Source organism: Silene latifolia, chromosome 5, assembly GCF_048544455.1.
Source record: "Silene latifolia isolate original U9 population chromosome 5, ASM4854445v1, whole genome shotgun sequence".
NCBI lineage: Eukaryota > Viridiplantae > Streptophyta > Magnoliopsida > Caryophyllales > Caryophyllaceae > Silene > Silene latifolia.
The window spans coordinates 31160733-31174770 of NC_133530.1; the positions used below are offsets into that span (position 1 = coordinate 31160733).

General features: G+C 35.9%; 2 protein-coding genes across 2 annotated transcripts; one reads left to right on the plus strand and one right to left on the minus strand.

Annotated features, from left to right (window-relative positions):
• Positions 1 to 284: 284 nt before the first annotated feature.
• On the plus strand, positions 285 to 2098 carry LOC141655171 (protein FAR1-RELATED SEQUENCE 5-like). Its single transcript, XM_074462263.1, has 2 exons — positions 285 to 1608; positions 1707 to 2098. Exons 1-2 carry the CDS (start codon positions 285 to 287, stop codon positions 2096 to 2098), a joined length of 1716 nt encoding a protein of 571 aa, XP_074318364.1.
• A 2847-nt stretch (positions 2099 to 4945) lies between these two features.
• LOC141655172 (meiotic recombination protein DMC1 homolog) lies at positions 4946 to 12672 on the minus strand. Its single transcript, XM_074462264.1, has 7 exons — positions 12626 to 12672; positions 5849 to 5915; positions 5654 to 5767; positions 5523 to 5591; positions 5348 to 5426; positions 5060 to 5259; positions 4946 to 4975 (listed from the first exon to the last, which is right to left on the minus strand). The coding sequence occupies exons 1-7, from the start codon at positions 12670 to 12672 to the stop codon at positions 4946 to 4948; spliced, it is 606 nt and encodes a 201-aa protein (XP_074318365.1).
• Positions 12673 to 14038: the final 1366 nt, after the last annotated feature.

Below are 14038 nucleotides of genomic sequence, written 5' to 3' on the forward strand. Positions count from 1 at the left end.
TTCTGGAAGGTAATGAAGACAATCAACCAGCTATTGAGCCTACGATTGGTGCGGAATTTGAATCAAGTGAACAGTTTGCCGCTTTCTGTTATACTTACGCTTATAAGATGGGGTTTGAACTTCATGTTCGTAGTAGCCAACTTTTGGCTCCCTTCAAGGAGCAGGGGGTACGTCGAAACGGAGTTGGGGATAAAGAACCACGATTCCACATGATGAACAAGATTAGGCTTATGTGATCAGAGAGCAATACGACGAAGAAAAGCTCGTGTATAACACCATGTAAAATGTATGTATTTGGGAAATTAAATCACGACACTGAGAAATTTGTAATATGTACTTGTGATTTGGTACATAATCACGATTTGAATCCTGAAGTTAGCCGACATGTAGTCAATTATAGGCACATAAGCGAATATTTGAAGACCAGGTTGATGTTGAACAACAAAGCTGGCATACCAATTACCTGGAACTTCAACACATTAGTTAGGGAGGTTGGAGGGATTCATAATCTACATTTCAATGGGCAGGACGCGAGAAACTTTATCAACAGCGAACGTCGCAAAAGTAGGTTTCGTGGTGACGCTAAAGAGGTCTTAAATGAGGGCTTAAAAGCGCCGAATCCAGATTTTTACTACGCTGTTGAAAGGGACGCGGATAATAAGCTGTTGAACATTTTCTGGTCTGATGCACGATGTCGTGCCATGTACAAGGCTTTTGGTGACCCATCGTCGTTCGATAGTACATTCCTAAGTAACAGGTACCAGATGCCTTTCTGTCCATTCGTTGGAGTTAATCATCATGGAAGTACAATATTATATGCAGCGGCTTTAATTTCATACGAAGACACCGAGTCATTCGAGTGGGTGTTTGAGAAGTGGATGGAATGTATGGGGAGAGCTCCGAACGTCTTACTAACTGATCAATGTAAAGCAATGGAGAGGGTAATCAAGAAAGTGTTCCCGGAGACTAAACATAGATTATGCCTTTGGCATATTCTTCAAAACGCGGATACGAATCTAAAAGACCACCCACAATTTCCTGAGATTGATAGAGATTTGTGTACGCTTGTGCACGAGAGTATCACGGAGGAGGAACTGCAAGATATGTGGGACGATTTCATGGAAAAATACAACTTGCGACGCAACAAATGGTTGAGGGGTGCATGGGATATGAGACAGCGGTGGATGCCTGTTTTTTGGAAAGACAATTTCTGTGCGGGTATGTCTTATACTCAGAGGAGTGAACAAACAAACAAATTTATTAAAACGTACATGAGCATAGAAACTTGCCTGATGCAATTCATGAAGCAGTACGAGGATGCCATAGAGAAAAATGTGGAGGACGAGAAAGTCAATAACGCCAAAGATATTAAGAGCCCACTTAAATGGGATCCCATGATATTATTCGAGGATATCTTTAGTAAGGTCTACACAAACAGTAAATTTGGAGAGGTGAAAACTGAGGTATATGGTTGTATAAGCACCAACGTCGAAACTCTTCCAAATAGTTTGGGTTTCATCAAGAGGTTTAGGGCCACATCAAAAGTGACAGAAGCATTTTGGAAGAAAGATCGAAGAAGTTTTGAATTGAGTATTGACACAATCACTGGTGAGTATAAATGTGGTTATAAGATGTTTGAATTTAGAGGGATATTATGTCGCCATATCATGAAGTGTCTTGATGTGTTGGACGTAAAAGCTATTCAGACAAATACATATTGGATCGGTGGCGCAAGGATTTGGTTAGAGGATACGAAAATATTCGGGTTGGGTACTACAACCCGGATGAGTCAGAACGTGTTAAAAGGTCTCTTGAGATAACGGTAAAAAATGATTACATTAAGAGGTTGGCTATGCAAAGTGAAGGGTCTTCTGCCATTTACAATAGCAGAACCGATGAATTAATCAAAGAGTTGGAGGCTCATGCTGGGATACAGTCTAAAGATTCATTTGCGGCAGGTGGAGTTTCCTCAAAAATGTGGGGTCGTAGGAGACTACGACCTAGGGAGATTATCATAAACACACCTCAACAAGAAGGTGACATTAGAGACCCCCCCTCCCCCCGGACAAGCGAGGGAATGGCAGAAGACGTATTGTAAAACAGACAAAGAGAAGGAGAAAGACAAATGATGAGGATCCGACGACCACTACGCTCCCCCCAAATACGAACCCAACCCGACATGTTGCAAACGATGATGCTTCATCCTTTATGAGTGGCTTTAGTGGTACACAAAATACTCTACGTTTTACACCGTCACAAAATACTCCGACGTTCTCCCAATCACAACAGCCTCCGCAATTTAGGTCACAATATTCAAATTCTCAATATTCTCAATATACTAATTATAGTCATAGGTTGTAAATAGGAAGTATGATTTTTTTTTTTTGTATATCATTTGACTTTTTTAAACAAATAATGTATGATCAATCAAAATCAATGACTATTTTCCTTAATTCATTTTCACAGTATTGAGTTTATGTCTTCAAGTATTAGAATAGCATTTGATTAACTTGTGCAAAATTATGCCAAAAACAAAAAGAAAAACCCACAAGAGGATTCGAACACGAGACACTTAGTAAGGAAAGCATGAACTAAACCACTGCACCCACTAACTTATACTGTCATATGTCCAGTTATATATAATGAGAACCATGAGAACCACTAATAATAATAATAATAATAATAATAATAATAATACTGACGACATCAACCAAATTAAACGTGACTTTGTTTCAAACCTTCGCTCACCCATCATTTTCAGAAAACTGCTTCTCTCTCATCTTTTTTTTCTTCTCTTCTACTGTCAAAATATTCAACATCACTCTTGTGATTTAACTAACAAATTCTTTCAAATTCTTCGACAATCAAACTATTCGACAATCAACTTTCAGACGATTTTTCGATCAATGGATCCTGTTTATTCGAGGTAAAGTTCCGAAATTGATTGTTTATTTTTGTGAAATTACCATTTACATTATGATCTCTTTGTAATTTTTTCAATCGTCGATTAAATTAGTTAAATTAGGGTTTGATTATCGTGTTAGAATGTTTGTGAAATTAAGGTTTGATTAATTTTTCAATTCAGGATTACTTTTCGAAATTGTTGAATTATGCTTCTGAAATTAGGGTTTCGTGAATTAGATTGGAGGAAACTAAGAAATTAGGATTAGGAAAATTGAGAAATTACCTAAATTTGTTGAAATTATGAAATTGGGGACTAGGTTCCGTGAATTTAATCAAAGTACGATTCTGTTCATCCTTTAAATTTAATACATGAATATTTCCTGCATGTAGAAGGTTGTTTTATGCACATACAATGCTTTTCTATGCACGTACAAGGCAAATATTAAGAAACATGAGTATTAAGAAACCTGAGCTCTGGTGTGAGTTTAGAACGGTGTTGTTCTATACCAATGGGTCTATAATTGAATGTAAATGGTCGGGGGCAGTTTACTTGATGTGAATATGGTAGCATGATACCTTCTTTTGTTGTAAACGCTCTATTATTATTGATGTCGTGAATGATTGTGCAGCGGGAAGATCAACATGTGAATCTTAGGCAAGATGGTTTTGATATACAAATTCTGAGTTAGCTTGATGTTGATCCACTTAAGCAATTATTGGCCATTGGAACACTGTGAGTTTTTTGTTTCACATTTCTCAGCTTCTTATCATCCTCTATTGTTGGTTGGTTCATTATGTGTTTGTATTCGGCTGTAATTCTGTGGGGGGAATTTGTATAATTCTCGTATCAAGTTAAAGTTTGAATGCAATGATGTACAAGACGTAGAGTTTACTGTATATGCCTCATGGGTCTTCGCTCTGGCGTATTTTTAAAAAGTTGTTGCATTTAAAAATACTTCTTATGCCCGTCTCTTAGAAACATCATATGCCCATCTCTTAGAAATATCATATGCCCGTCTTAAACTTGGTTAAGTTTTACTTTCTAACCAAATGTTGTAGAATGAAGGCAGTGCCCCTGTCTTAGAAATATCATATGCTCGTCTCTTAGAAACATGATCGCGCCTAATGAGCATGGCTTGGATTCCTCTGCTTAACATGTCAATAACAAGTTGTTAGTCATCCTTCCGATAATCTTTTCTTGGACACTGGATACATAAAATGTGTTACATAAATTGTCAAAATGACCCCGACCAGTATAACGAACTTCTCGCTCGATTCGATGACTTTTTGTGTCATGTATGTCATTAGCTGATTTTTTTGTTATGTCATCTAGAAACAACATAGTGTTTTGGATTCAGACAAATGTTGTGGTAGTGGTGGTGACAAAATATTTCAGAATTTTATGATGCATTTTACTTCTCTTTTTTATGTATTTTGGACATCCTAATTTACTGGAGCTGCGTAATATGCTAGGATTCTGTTACTTCCCTTGTTATCCAACCGCACAATTTGACACCATAACTGCTCTGCCAATAATAGTTAGCTGTCTCTAACTGATGAATTCTTACTATATAGCTAGTGATTAAGAGTTCGAGTCAGAGGTCTTATACACAATAAGTCAGATTTGGATAACCCAACCGTAAATTAAATGACCCACTAATCAGTTTATAATCTCGTCATGACATCATTGCCGTTTTTATATTATGAATGTTTACGTTTTACTTATTTTGAAAGTCAATTAGCTCAAATGGAAGAGCATTGTGCAATGCACAAGATGTGGGTTCGACTCCCATATTGGCTATGAAATACCAAATCTTTCTTTTATTCTAAGAATGAAATAGTGTAATTGGTAATCCTATTTCCACTTCTTATCACGGACCTAAAGAAAAAAGATGAGGAAATTGGACACTAATTTCATGCATACCTATGGTTGTTTAATGCACATAGGTTGCTTTTTCATGCATTTAATAGGCTATATGGGACTCGAACCCATACCTTTGTGCAAAATTTGCACATTGTTCTACCATTGAGCTAATAGCCTTTAAAATATGCTAAATAAATACGAGTTACTCTGCCAAATACAATAAATTGTTTGATAAGAATAGAATAACATGCTCACAAGATAAACAAAACAACTTAACAAGTGACAACTTACAGCAAACACCTTACAGATAAGAATAGAATAACGTGCTTCAGCTTCTGGCAGATTGGGAGCATCAAACACCTTACAGATACGATGTTCACCTTTGCCCTTCCTAAACATCAGCCTAATAGTCGAGGCATGAGCAAGTACATGACCACCAGCTGGTTTCTTTGGGTCTGTCACGAATACTCCTCCAGCTGGATCAGAAATTACTGCAAACCATGTTTGAACAAGTGAGCACGATAGTATGGTTTCGACTTCCATCCTTAATTATTATGGTATTTAAAAACCTAGTAGTACCTTGATTAGTGAGATAAACTGCCACATTGAATTCCTCAGCTATCTTAATCAGACGTGACAGCATCTGAGCGAGTTTTTGCTGCAAAAGCGATTTAGTTTTGAGTCGTGAATCCAGAAATTAAATTGAGTATAGAGAACAAATAAATGTGACTAAATTGGCGTTGACTGAATTTACCTGGCGCTCTGCCAGCTCACCTCTTCCAGAGAAATCAACTCGAAAGAGTGCAATTATAGAATCTACGATCTAGACATATCAATGAGAACGAAGTCATTAATTTGGTGTTAGAAGATAGAACAATAGAAAACTAGCATCGCAGATAACTCACCAAAGAATCGAAAGGGTTCCTCGGCCATTTTTTCCGCGTGCCGAGAAGAAGGTTGTCTTTGATGCTCATAAGTATATGCACGAGCATAGATGATCTGAAAGGAGGAGGCAATAGTCAGTGAAATGATCTCGAGATATTGCTTAAATCTTAAGAGTAAGAGACAGTTCCCATTTACATTGTCCAGAACAGCTGCAGCATCCATACCAAACCTTTCAACAATAGGCACTATGTGGTCAGGTCGGCTGGTAGTAATCCTACTTTTAAATACGATCAATGAAGCATGACTCGTATGAGTAACGCTTACCATCAAAAGTGGCCATCTTCCGAATTTATCCATCATAACTACACCAAGAACAGTTGGTGGAAGCTGTAAGGTTATTCATAACATTTCAGTTGAAGGCGGTCTAATTAAGAATCAGTAAACCATAAATTATTTTGCTTAGGTACACAGAACCTGAATAAGAGTCATCGTCATAGTCCCTATAGTACCTGAAAAGCCTGCAATCGATATGCATGTCCTGGTTTTTTATTCTGGTAGACCGGTACTGTACTTTTTCTGGAAACATCAATCATCAACTTACCAGCTGATTCAAAAATTTCAGTTCCATAGTATAAAATTAAACAAAGCAAATGATAAACCACCTCAGCATAACTGGATTGATGCAGTTTCTTCCTCCACATTCGACCTTGTCACGGGCCTTGTACACCACACCGTAAGTTCCCCTCACCGATCTTCTCCACTTTTTCATACCACGCCACCACAAAACACAACTTCAGCATAATAATACAGTTTATAGCATAACAAACAGCATACCAAACCTCTAAATTACCCCGCAGGTCAGTAATATTTTTGGCCAAAATAACACATTTTTATATGACTAAACAAAGAAGTAGGCCCTTTAATCAAACTGTTTATAGTACGTACAGTGAAATCATTACACCATACCCCCCACACCCCTCCCTTACTTTGCAAACTCACTTGTTTAAGCAAACATTACCCTAATACACAAAGGTCACCTCACCTCAAATAATCTATAATAATAATAAAGATTACATCATCTATGCGGGGTAATTTAGAGGTTAATTGAGCTAATAGCCTTTAAAATACGCTAAACAAATACGAATACGAAATAACTGACATAAGTACCCGAAATGTTTCTCACATATTAGTAAGATATGTAATAGATACACTAAAATGCCTTGAAATTACAAAAAAAGGCCGGTAAACACATTAAATATCCTCCATGGTCATTTCCCTTATTTCATGTACATAGAACCTTATTTCATGCACATAGAACCTTTTCATGCCATAGAAAATTAACGTCCTTAACCAACAGTAATTAGTATCATATTATAACCAACTGATGCAACTGAAGAACTTTTTAATGCACATAGAACCTTTTTTTCATGCACATATAATCTTATTTCATGCCCATATAAAATCATTATCTTTAACCAACACTAATTAGTATCATAATATAACCAACTAATGCAACTGAAGAAGTTCTTAATGCACATATAACCTTATTTCATGCACATAGAACCTTATTTCATGCACATATAAAATTAGCTTCCTTTACCAAGAGTAATTAGTATCACAATATAAACAACTGACGCTACTGAAAAACTTTTTAATGCACATAGAACCTTATTTCATGCACATATGAAATTAACGTCCTTAACCAACAGTAATTAGTATCATAATATGACCAACTGATTGAACTGAATAAATTTTTAATGCACATAGAACCTTATTTCATGCACATAGAACCTTATTTCATGCACATATAAATTTATTTCATGCCCATTTAACACTTATTTCATGCACATAGAACCTTATTTCATGAACATAGAACCTTATTTCATGCACATAGAATCTTATTTCATGAAAATAAAATATCTTAAAAAAAACTACTCTATAAAACAGCACATTCAATTGTCCTAGACTAAATAGTTCAATATTCAGCCAATCCATGTCATACAACACAATACAAGATGATTTTATACCTTAATATTCAGAATACTCGTTTAATAGTCCCATATCGCTTAGACCATAATATCATATACATCAAAGATCTTAACTTAATATCTTAATCCTAAAAAAGCATAGCAGTGTCAACAGTAGTATCATAGTTTAAAGGCACTGTATATTTCATCGGATTGCTTTTCAACCCAATACTAAATCTGCACCAAAAACGTTTAACTCTAACTATTCTTACCCTAAACTCGTGTGAGACAGAACAACTGGGAAATAAGCTATCATATTTTTGTCAAATAAAGCAATAAAGTTCACTGGAATTTCTTCAACTAAAGCCATTCAATATAATGTCACAATGCTGCTACTTGATAACCAATACATGAACAAGATAACAAACCAGTAAAGTTTCAAATCTGGAACACCCAAGAGCAACGATTGAAAAACAATAGACCAACACTACTTATGAAACCTTCGAGTTGTGCAAAAGCTTCAGCAGCCTCCTTAGCTGTACTCATCTCTACAAAGACTTGGCCCCTGTTCTTTGTCTTATTATGAAGACAACTACCATAAAAAATCCCACAAGAAATTCACTATGTTAAAACGAAAATAACAAACAACTTACCATTTAAAAACTACACTATAAATATATATACGTAAACCATTTCAGAGACAAATCGAATAGACTAAACATTATTGACTACACCCTCAAATACTGAATGTATCCTATCAATCATTGTACATTGCCTGCCAATCGATATGGATGTATCAGAATAACATCAATTTAAGATCACTAAAAAGAGCCAACACTACTCAAGAATACTCTGATTGCAATCTTCACTAATACCAGATCCGTCTCGTTTATATTGTTCAATTTGATAAAAGTGGTAAAAATAGCTAGAAATACTTGCAACTTGAATTGAACAATAATTGAAATCAACGGAAACGAACGAAAGAGGTACAGAACAAGTACCAACCCTAATCAGCTAATTTGAATCATAAAAATCATTAAAACGGATGAATATAAACGAAATTGGGGTAATTACCTAAATTGTAATCTGCTCGCAATTAGAAACATTGATGATGAAATCAGCGAGAATGAAGGAGGAAGCAAAATTGATGTCGAATTTATGAAGTATTTTGGTCGAAATTAGAGTAATGGTGCTCGAAATCAACGAGATCGAAGAAGGAAGCATGATGGAGGAGAGATAAAGTCGAGCGAAATAAGGAAAAGGCAAAACGCGTGATAATGATAGAAAATTGGTGGGTGAGACGGGTTGGACTATTCTCAAATTATATTTAATCTCAGCCCTTAGAGAGGTTCTCACAGTTCTCATTATCTTGATGGTTCTCATAGGATCCCAAATCTATATATATATATATACCATATAAGGCCCTAAGTCCTTATAAGAACCCTTGGATGAAGAGATTGAATGGATGAGATAAGGAGAGAGGGAGCCTTTTTTAGAGCAAAAAAAAAAGGAAATGCTTGTTGTTTGACAAAAGGGTCCACTATCACTGTTTATGTACTTCCTCCAGTACAAATCCCGCGGACAAAACCATTAAACAATCACAAATATATCATTTTGCATGCTTTCCCTCTTCATTCACCATTCAAAACCTCTCAACAAGCAAAACCCATAGAAATCACCATACAAAGGATCCTAAATCCTGTAAAATCCAATATAAATCAACAAAAAAAATAAGAGAAATTTCATCCCAATTGTAAAACTACTTCATTAATCATCAGATAAATAAATTGTTATCAGAAAAACTACTTCCTTGTTCATCCGTGAAAATTCATTAGCTTTGTTGAAGATAAATACATTGTCATTGTTCATCAGAGAAAGAAGCGGAAAATGACAGTCAGTGTTTGTGAAATGGATCATATGCAGATTGAAGTTGTCGTCGATGGTGAGTTATTTGCTTTCTTATTTGTGTCTAGGTTCTTGTTGTAGCTTGATGTTCAAGAATAAAGTGCTATATATAATTTTGGATTGATATTCATTATTGTAGCTTGTAGTTATTTCATTTGTGTTCATTATTCTTAATGGTGTTGTACTTTCATGGTGTTCATCAGATTTGTTCTTTCATTTTGGTAGCTTGTAGTTCATGGTGAAATTTAAAAGCTTGATAATGAACGAATTATAACTTCAGTGGGTTTAAGTGAAACTCTGACCTGTATATGTATAACTTCAATAATACAGTGTACTCATGCAGTTCTTATATTCATCGTGTTATAACTCCACTGGTTTTTTGTAAAACTCTTTGACAATTTCCTGCAGACTTCAGTAATGTATGAGTAATTCTAACCCTAAATTTTACATAAAAACTCTTACTAAGCTACGAATTTTGATATAGTTATTCATATTATAGCTTAAGTTATACATTCATTAAGTGAAGTTATAGGATGTGGAGGGTTGTACGTTATATGCCTAGAGTTATACATTGTGTGCTAAGAGTTATACATTATATATAGAGAGTTATACAGACTGTGTCTTGAGTTATACATTATATGTCTAGAGTTATACACTTTATGACTAGAGTTATACAAATTTTGTACAGGAGTTATACAACACATGACTGCAGTTATGAAAAAAGGCAAAAATTATTAGGCAGCTAGGAGTTATACAAAAAATATAAAGAGTTATACACTCTGTGAAATACAGTTATCCATATATGGGTAAGAGTTATACATTGTATGACTAGAGTTATACATACTGAACCTAAAGTAATACAGTCTACAATGTATAACTCTAGATATATAATGTATAACTCTTAGCATATACAGACTGTGTCTAGAGTTTTACATTATATGGTAAGAGTTATACATTATATGACTAGAGTTATACATTATATGACTAGAGTTATACAGTCTGTGCCTAGAGTTATACAATGTATGACAAGAGTTATACAGACTGTGACTAGAGTTATACAGTCTGTGCCTAGAGTTATACATTGTATGACTAGAGTTATACAAACTGTGACTAGAGTTATACACTTTGTGCCTAGAGTTATACATTGTAAAACTAGAGTTATACAGACTGTGACCAGAGTTATACATTGGATGCTAGAGTTATACAGTATCTGCCTAGAGTTATACATTGTATGCTAGAGTTATACAGTATCTGCCTAGAGTTATACATTGTATGCTAGAGTTATACAGTCTTTGCCTAGAGTTATACATTGTAGTACTAGAGTTATACAGATTGTGACTATAGTTATACATTATATGATAAGAGTTATACATTATATGCCTACGATTATACGATGCTGTGGGCGAGTTATCTGTCTCGTGCCCGAGTTATACGATCTGTGCCTACGATTTTTCTGATCTTAATCATTTCATGGATGTTTGATTCGCTCAGGTGGTCGTAAGGAAGCGTAAACCGAGTATTGTAAGCATTTAGCAATGAGTTTACACCTTGTGTAGGGCAACAATTTTTTGAAATCGACGAGGCAGTGACATTCTATAAAATTTATGCATTGGCGTCCGGGTTTGATGTTCGGAAGTACTCGACGGAAAAATGGCGCAACGGTGAAATCAAGTCGAAGTTGCTGGTTTGCAACAGAGAGGGGTTCACATATGTCCCAAAAGGAGAGGCAATAATTAAAAAAAAAATGAGACCGGGATTAGGGAAGAAGAAATGCAATGGGGAATAAGAACTGTGAAATAGAGGAAATATACAGTCAAGAGGGTAGGGTGTAAAGCACATGTCAGGCTATTTATGAAGAATGGAGTATTAGTAATTGACTGATTCCACATGGGGCATAATCACGAGCTTGTATCCAGTGAGGATCGTCAGTTTCAAAAGATGTCGCGAAACATAGAAGATTTTCACAAGTACTTGATAATGTACAACTCAAGGATTAGTTTACTATTAATCAAACCCCCACTAATTGAATGGCAAATTCTAAAGTTATACACCGAGATTTTAGAGTTATGAAAATCTCTAGTAATTGATTGTGAAACTTCAAAATATTTTCACAAGAGTTATACATTCTATGACTATAGTTGTACAGTTTGTGTCTAGAGTTATACATTATATATTTTAGGCATATAAAGTATAACTCTAGGCATATATTGTATAACTCTAGACAGAAACTGTATAACTCCAGGCATATAATGTACAACTCTAAGCAAAATGCCCAGAGTTATACATTATCGGCTTAGAGTTGTACATTCTATGCCTATACTGTATAACTCTAGACACAGACTGTCTAACTCTGGGCACAGAATGTATAACTCTATGCATTTATTGTATAACTCTAGGCACAGAATGTACAACTCTAAGCAAAGTTATACATTCTGTGTCTAGAGTTATACAGTCTGTGTCTAGAGTTATACAGTCTGTGTCAATCAATGGAGTTATACATATGTTTCATGAAGTTATATGCCAAGGTGTAAGAGTTATAGTTGAGGTAGCACTGATTAGGATATGTTGTCCACTGCAGTTGAGGATAGGAGCAACTAGGACGTACAACATGTGCAAGGAACTCGTAAACATGTTCGAGAACATTGGTGCATCCGTAACTGATTTTAAGAACTTTCACCGAGATATGAAGTGCTTCATCCATAAACGGGACGGTCAATTGTTCATAGACCGGTTCAAGAATATGGCGCAAAATAGACAAAGGTTTTATTTTGATTATGAAGTTGACAAGGATAATGACCTTGAAGGGCAATATGGGTGGTGTAACCGCTAGAAGGAACTACTCCGTTTTTGGAGATGCAGTGTCGTACGACCCAACGTACTCAACAAACAAGTACGATATGATTTTCACGCCATTCACTGGCATAGATCACCATAAGAGATCAGTGACATTCTGTGGGGCATTGATTGCCCATGAAGATCATGAATCCTTTCAGTGGGTTTTCAACAGATTTTTGAATGCTATGGGTGGAAAGGAACCCAAGTACATTATCATAGATCAGGATGCGGGCATTATTAAGGCCGTACCCCTTGCCTTCAAGACTGCCCGCCACCGATTTTGCATGTGGCATATAATGAACAAGGTGCCATCGAAGTTCGGGGTGACAAAGGAGGATTATAAGGAGTTCCTTGAGAAATTAAACAACATTATATGGGACGACAACCTAGAAGCAGACGACTTTGATTGTAGGTGGGCAGAGATAATGGAAGTGCATGGTCTTCTGAACGAAGAGTGGTTTATAGAAGCGTACGATAAAAGGAGCCAATGGGTGATGACACATTGTAGGGACTTGAACATGGGTGGTGTAATGAGGACAACCCAGAGATCAGAGAGCATTAATAGTTTTTTTAAGAAGTTCGAGCAGAAGTCAGGTACGTTAGTGGAGTTTTGGATGCGTTTTGAAAGCGCTATGGACCATCAACGGCATACGCAGAAGAGACTTGACCATGAAAACCGACACTCAACATCAGCAACGGGGACGCATTTACCCATAGAGGAAAATGCGTCACATGTTTATACCCGTGAGGTTTTTAAGGAATTCCAACTAGAGGTCATTTGCTCAATCGATACATGTAAGACCGGGGGCTATGCTGAAGTCGATGGACTTGAAGTGACTGTCGTTAAGGATTCAATCAGAGAGAAAAGTTTCAGCGTAGAGTACAACCCAGGTAACAACATTTTGGCATAAACTTTATGTGGTAGTTGATGAAGTTGCTAGATATAGTGCCACAGATTACATTGTCTCGAACATAGAAGTTATACGATTGTTCACCGAACGCAGATTATCTCATTTGTATAAATCTGACAACATTTTGAATAACTTAAGTTTTCTGAATGTATAAGTCTTCTTATTATATGTATAACTCTACTTGCAGAATGTATAACTCTTATTGCCATATGTATAACTCTACTTTCAGAATAACATTAGAAATTCAATTTTTCACTGAACTGCGGTTATTTGTAGTATAACTCTGATTACATTTTGAATAACTTTAGCCTTCAGAATGTATAACTCTTGTTGCCATATGTATAACTCTACTTTCAGAATAACATTAGAAATTCAATTTTTCACTGAACTGCAGTTATTTGTAGTATAGCTCTAATAATGTTTAACTCTTATAATTTAATTTGATTACAGGGACACTGGCTACACGGTGCAGCTGTATGATGTTTGAAAGGATGAGATTTCTGTGCCGACATATAGTATGGATTTTGTCGGCTAACGGCAAGAAGACAATTCCAGATGATTACGTTTCTACAAGATGGAGAAAAGATGCATTGCAATACAGATTATCAGAATGTGATGGTGAACAAACGGATTCAAATAGCAGCGCTGATAGAAAAGAAGTTGCGATGGTGAAGTTGTGGTCAGACGTTCATGCAACAATTGGTTTACTTCGTGGCACGAGTGTGACTGAAGTTGTGAACTTAAGCTCCTTAATTAGAGATTCAAGG

What these genes read in the sequence shown, in the direction of transcription:
- LOC141655171 (XM_074462263.1), top strand. Translation starts at nt 285, where the DNA reads ATGTATGTATTTGGGAAATTAAATCACGACACTGAGAAATTTGTAATA. An exon ending in GAGTATTGACACAATCACTG is followed by an intron (nt 1,609 to 1,706) that starts GTGAGTATAAAT and finishes AAAGCTATTCAG; the next exon opens with ACAAATACATATTGGATCGG.
- LOC141655172 (XM_074462264.1), bottom strand. Translation starts at nt 12,672, where the DNA reads ATGGCACCTTGTTCATTATATGCCACATGCAAAATCGGTGGCGGGCA. An exon ending in GTGAGCTGGCAGAGCGCCAG is followed by an intron (nt 5,427 to 5,522) that starts GTAAATTCAGTC and finishes TCGCTTTTGCAG; the next exon opens with CAAAAACTCGCTCAGATGCT. An exon ending in TTATCTGTAAGGTGTTTGCT is followed by an intron (nt 4,976 to 5,059) that starts GTAAGTTGTCAC and finishes TGTATTTGGCAG; the next exon opens with AGTAACTCGTATTTATTTAG.